We start from the raw sequence: 3,318 nt of genomic DNA, 5'->3' as shown, positions 1-3,318 counted from the left end.
GGCCCCGCCAGCCAGGCCCATGGCTGTGCCCGAACGAAAAGCAGCCCGGCTGAGAGGGAAGCCTCTGCAGGCACCCCGTGAGCCCTGCACCCCTTCCCCGCAGCTCGGGTCGCAGGTTCCCCCAACCCCAGAACCCAACCTGCTGGGGAAAAGCCGCCGTGGCAGCCGGACCGGGCGACACCGCGGCCCCCTCGCACGGCCCGTCCCCGTGGCTGCTCATTTCCAGCTCGTGACCTGCCCACGAGGGGCCGGGAGCCAGAGCAGCCCACGCACTGGTGCCCCAGTTGTCCTAGGCCAATGGGTGTAGGTCTGGTCCTCCCAAATGCTCCTCACGGCAGAGCAGTCTGCACTCCCCTCCTCCCCCCAAGTTTTCGCTCAAGTGCTCTGGACCTGGGGCTCCCCATGAACCGTCAGGGCCGATCGTAAATCGCACCGGCCCGGACCTGGCCCGCAGAGAAAGCCTGAGACCCGGGAGCGTGGGTGCAGCGGGGAGTAAAGCCGAGCGCCCTCACCCACCGTGGACACAGTCACAGCGAGCCCTCCCGCCTTCCCCCTGGAACGGAGAAGTCCCAGTCCCACAGCCTCGGTTACCGCGGTGACAACAGGCGCTGTCTGCTACCGGGCGAGGTCTGAGGAAGGTGCGTGCAGAGCAGACCCTCTGAGGACAGGAGGACGGGCACCGGCCACTCAGAGGTGCCAAGCTCCCTGGGCTCCAGCTCCCTCCGGATGCCCGAGCGGAGGGGCCGCCCACCTGACCTCTGTGGCACTGAGCGGGGGGGTGGGGCCTGGGCGAGGTGCTGTGTGCACAGGTGGAACCAGAGAGAACCGGGGAGCGGCCTCACCTTGCACACCCGCGCGACCCTGGGGATCATCAACTTGGAGACAAACTCGTACTCCACAGACACCTCCGTGAAGAAGAAGTAGACCCTGTCGTCCCCGCCCTCGGCGCCTTCCGGGCTCGCTCGAATCACATCGGCATGGACAAAGCTGGGCTCTGCGGGGAGAGACCGGTTATTCCCAAACATCCCCGTACACAGAAGGTCCCAGGCACGTCCCTGCACACATGGAGGGACCCGGGTATGTATGTCCCTGCACACATGGAGGGACCCGGGCACCACCTGGTAAAGAGGTAATATTCTAATTGGTCCTAATGGTATCCCAGTCATGACTGGTCAACAGGCTGTGCGCTCACAGGAGCTGGTGGGTGGGGATGGGGAGCGGGGACTTCCACCCCCAGCAGAGGCATGGGGAGACCTGCCCAGTGCTAACATGGAGGGACCTGGGTATGTATGTCCCTACACACATGGAGGGACCTGGGTATGTATGTCCCTACACACATGGAGGGACTTGGGTATGTCCCTGCACACACGGAGGGACCTGGGTATGTATGTCCCTGCACACATGGAGGGACCCGGGCACGTCCCTGCACACATGGAGGGACCCGGGCACGTCCCTGCACACATGGAGGGACCCGGGCACGTCCCTGCACACATGGAGGGACCCGGGCACGTCCCTGCACACACGGAGGGACCCAGGTATGTGCCTGCACACACGGAGGGACCCGGGTACGTCCCTGCACACACGGAGGGACCCGGGCACGTCCCTGCACACATGGAGGGACCCGGGTATGTCCCTACACACATGGAGGGACCTGGGTATGTATGTCCCTACACACATGGATGGACCCGGGTATGTCCCTGCACACACGGAGGGACCTGGGTATGTCCCTGCACACACGGAGGGACCCAGGTATGTGCCTGCACACACGGAGGGACCCAGGTATGTGCCTGCACACACGGAGGGACCCAGGTATGTGCCTGCACACACGGAGGGACCCAGGTATGTGCCTGCACACACGGAGGGACCCAGGTATGTGCCTGCACACACGGAGGGACCCAGGTATGTGCCTGCACACACGGAGGGACCCAGGTATGTGCCTGCACACACGGAGGGACCCAGGTATGTGCCTGCACACACGGAGGGACCCAGGTATGTGCCTGCACACACGGAGGGACCCAGGTATGTGCCTGCACACACGGAGGGACCCGGGTATGTATGTCCTTGCACACGTGGAGGGACCCGGCCATGCTCCTGCACATGTGCCCCTACAAGACACGGAAGGTGCGTGTGCCATGTCCAAGCACACTGCAGGGTCTGGAGGGATGAGGGTGCCCATCTCACCCTCCTCAGCCTCTGGTGCCCTGGATGTGGTTCTGAAGCAAACTCGCTTGACCGACCCCACGCACTCGAGGCTGGGCCTTCCCATCGCAGGCAGCTGGGACCCAGGAGCCAGATCCCCTGTCCCCACTTGCGGAGACCTGTGAGCAGATGTGCATTTGCTGGTCTAAACAGCTCGTGCCTCTGACAAACCCCTGCCCACAGCTCGGGGCCCCAGCCCTCCGGCTGCCCCGCACCGAGAAGCCGCCGTCCCTCAGACCGCCGTCCCTCAGACCGCCTGCCTCGCCGAGTCCAGCTGAGAGCCCAGGAGGCTTCAGGGCCCAGGCTTGCTGGCCGGCGCCCACAAGAAAGGCCTCGTGAGTGGCCTCGAGCCACCCGCTCCATGAATGTGACGTGGACACGTGCCGCCCGAGGGTGACACGATCCCATCCCAGGCCGATCTGGCCAGCCTGAGCTCCCACTGCCCTCAGAGCCCCGCTCTATGAAAGCCGATGCCTGTCCCAGCGGGGAGGGGGAGGGGTGGCCTTACACAGCCTTACAGTTGCTCCGCGGAGACGCCATGGCACCCCGGAGGCTGGCTGTGCAGCCCGAGCAGGCCCAGAGCGCCCCCCGCACCAGCGGTGAGAGCGCGGGACCCACGTGAGGTCGAGCTGAAAGAAGGCTCTAGAAACATAGCATGTGGGGCAGTCCTGGCGAGGCGGCTGTCCGAGTGACACACACCTTCAGGGACCCCGCTGCTTCTTACCGTTGAGCCAAGGTATGGCGTACTCGGTTCTCAGAGGACTGAGGGAGGAGTTCCGGGAGATGATGGGCTCGCTTCCCAAAAAGTTGTATGACGTCCCAGAGTAAAGCTCTCCGTCTTCGGGACCAGGAGGAGAGGAGAAGGGCGTCAGCATGGTGCGGGGGCGGGGGCCTCAGCACCTCACTTTCCTCCGTCCGGGACGCACTGTGCCTGCGTCAGCTCCTTTCCTGACACGGACAGTCTCAGGCTCCTTGGTAAACTGCTTTATGAGTCAGGGACAGAGGTGCACGACTCTGTGCGGGACCCTCCAGGGCCTCCCTGCCTCCGTGCGGGACCCTCCAGGGCCTCCCTGCCTCCCTGCGGGACCCTCCTGGGCCTCCCTGCCTCCGTGCGGGACC

The 3,318-nt window shown here is 64.9% G+C and overlaps 1 protein-coding gene across 1 annotated transcript in view; it reads right to left on the bottom strand.

Annotated features, from left to right (window-relative positions):
* Positions 1 to 3,318, bottom strand: part of SEMA4D (semaphorin 4D) — a 112,076-nt gene that overhangs the window by 31,344 nt on the left and 77,414 nt on the right. The window contains exons 8-9 of the mRNA XM_015561203.1: positions 2,924 to 3,037; positions 843 to 994 (exon numbers count right to left, since the gene is read on the bottom strand). Of these exons, the coding sequence (XP_015416689.1) occupies positions 843 to 994; positions 2,924 to 3,037 (266 nt within the window). The remainder of the gene's footprint in view (positions 1 to 842; positions 995 to 2,923; positions 3,038 to 3,318) is intronic.

Source organism: Myotis davidii, unplaced genomic scaffold (genome assembly GCF_000327345.1).
Source record: "Myotis davidii unplaced genomic scaffold, ASM32734v1 scaffold750, whole genome shotgun sequence".
Classification (NCBI taxonomy): Eukaryota; Metazoa; Chordata; class Mammalia; order Chiroptera; family Vespertilionidae; genus Myotis; species Myotis davidii.
This window is presented reverse-complemented; position numbering and strand designations above follow the sequence as displayed.